The sequence below is a fragment of the Limulus polyphemus genome, unplaced genomic scaffold, assembly GCF_000517525.1.
Source record: "Limulus polyphemus unplaced genomic scaffold, Limulus_polyphemus-2.1.2 Scaffold2930, whole genome shotgun sequence".
NCBI classification, from domain to species: Eukaryota; Metazoa; Arthropoda; class Merostomata; order Xiphosura; family Limulidae; genus Limulus; species Limulus polyphemus.
In genome coordinates, this window is record NW_013668540.1 from 94,640 (window position 1) to 97,025 (window position 2,386).

The 2,386-nt window shown below is 32.9% G+C and overlaps 1 protein-coding gene across 2 annotated transcripts in view; it reads right to left on the reverse strand.

Moving 5' to 3' along the window:
• The window catches only part of LOC106468241 (protein king tubby 1-like), an 87,123-nt gene that overhangs the window by 40,372 nt on the left and 44,365 nt on the right, over positions 1 to 2,386 (reverse strand). For both annotated transcript variants that reach the window (XM_022396572.1, XM_022396571.1), the window contains exon 2: positions 299 to 470. In XM_022396572.1, the coding sequence (XP_022252280.1) occupies positions 299 to 422 (124 nt within the window). In that variant the 5' untranslated portion in view covers positions 423 to 470. The remainder of the gene's footprint in view (positions 1 to 298; positions 471 to 2,386) is intronic.

A 2,386-nucleotide genomic window follows, 5' to 3' on the forward strand; every position in this document is an offset into this window, starting at 1 on the left:
TTCTGTGTATTACGAAGTTGTATCGAGGAAGAATAAACTAGTTTAAATTAAGAAAGGACTTGTATCACTGAAGTTCCTCGGAAAGAATTTATACCGGAAATTAACAAAAGAGCAGATACGTAACAATAGTAACATATGCAGCCAAACAATAAGTTCGAATTATGATTGGTGGAAAGACGGAAATGATGAGAGATACAAATAAGCTCAGACTGAATTACTTGTAGCATAAAAACAGGATTTAAATAACGACAATAACGAGTGATTAAACATTATATGAGTAAAAAAAGAAGAATCTTACAGTGAATGACGTCTTGGTTACGTATTTGTGAGTTGTATCCATGCATCAGTGGTTTGGACTCTTCCCATCCTTCCCTCTTCTGAGATTTACCAGATGCAAGCTTGGTGTCGGATGCTTGCATCATCTCAGGCGTTTGACGTTTCTTATTCTGTTTCTGTGCCAGTAGGTGTCTCTGTGGACATAATTGTTATATATTCAGAGTGCACACACACACACACACATACTCGTAGATGTTTACGCACCGTTTATGTAAGGTGGTGGTTAAAAAATCACCCTCCACGAACTTGATTAATTTCGGAAACAAATATATTTATTCAAGTGTAGCTTCATTAGTTACAACTAATTTTATTTGTGGTAAAACTTCATATTTTAACATTCTTCTGTTCCTTAAAATTCTACTATTATTACTGAGACATTTTCTTTTTTTTTAGATACGTTGCTTAAAAAGATATTAAACATAATTAAAACAAAACCTTTTGTACATAAGTAGGACTGACTGGTGTGCAGATAGTAAACGTAGTTGATAAAAACAAAACGTCTCTTTTTATAAACATTCGAGTCGAAAGAATAGAATTACATTTTTGCTATTAAAAATAATGATCATAAATAAATAATATTTTTGACAAGTTTCTTAAAGTAGCATCAAAGGTAAAGCAAATCCTTATTTATTTTGCCTGTAAGATCAATTCAATAGCTATGTTACAATAATTTCGCCTGTTTCAACCACTCGCGCCACAGTGTAGTAGTGTGTTGTCTGTCAGTCAGTCAGTATATACTAAAATCAAGTCAGAGAAGGGACGATTAACGTTGCAATTTGTACTGTAGGGACGTCAGTAAAACGAGCACATGCCATGAATCACGAAAATAATTATGCATTTTGTAAGCTACAACACAGCATGACATATGAACTTCAAAAGCAAGAAATAAAAATATTTGTTGCACTTAATTTTGGTTTTATTTACTCCTCAAACATAACACTTTCAAGGACCCTGCAGAAGTACATCTAATATATTACATATATGGGAGCTAGGCTTTACATTTACTGGAAATCAATATTAAGAATATCACGACTAACACTTTTTTTGCCATTTTGTGTTTAGGTTAATTAATGAAGTCGCTAAAAAAGATGTTTTTACTACTGCTAGTAAATCAACTTATGTAATTTGTTTAACCAACAGTTACCGATAGCATTGGTGTATTGTTCCTGGCACTCTGTTGCCATTATGCAAGTGATGCCATTGCGTTGTTTTCGCATGTTGCAGAGAATAAGCTTCCCGAAACCGAAATAAATAGACAAGTTTGGGAAGTTCTCTGGTTGTGTCCAGATTCTAATTTTACCAGGTTTATAAAGCACTCTAACGTTTTCACAATCATAGGATTCCAATATTCTTACAAGTGATTGTTATCAGCAGACAATAAAAGAAGTTTGAGGGCATATAGCACTTAAATTTTGGTTCGATCCCTGCGGTGGAAATCAATTCAGACAGCCCATTTGTGACGCAAAAAACAAACATCATATATCACGAGTAGGTGTGCTAAAGCGCTCATATAGCAAGCATCTGTTTGTTAAAGCCATGACAAGTTTAACAGATAGTGCTATTTCATATTTTTTTCTTTAAAAAGTTTTGCTTGTTTCAGAAAATTGAGACTTCGTTTTCTCTTTTTGCTAGTTTACTAGCTTTCCTCAACTAAAATGTGCACACTTCTAACTCTTGTCGTTGAAAGTTAATACTTAAAACAAATTTAGAAATCACATGCTGTTGTTTTTGTTGAAATTTCGGCCAGAGAATATTCTTTGTATCGTTTTAATTTGGGAATAATATATTTTGGGCCCAACAATGTCTGATAATGATGCGCTAGTTGTTTTTATAATAGGTTCTATCTAAATAAAATCGATTTCCTGTTGTAAGTTGGGTTTTAAAATACTTGATAATGATGCGCTAGACGTTTTTTATAATAGGTTCTATCTAAATAAAATCGATTTCCTGTTGTAAGTTGGGTTTTAAAATACTTGATAATGATGCGCTAGACGTTTTTTATAATAGGTTCTATCTAAATAAAATCGATTTCCTGTTGTAAGTTGGGTTT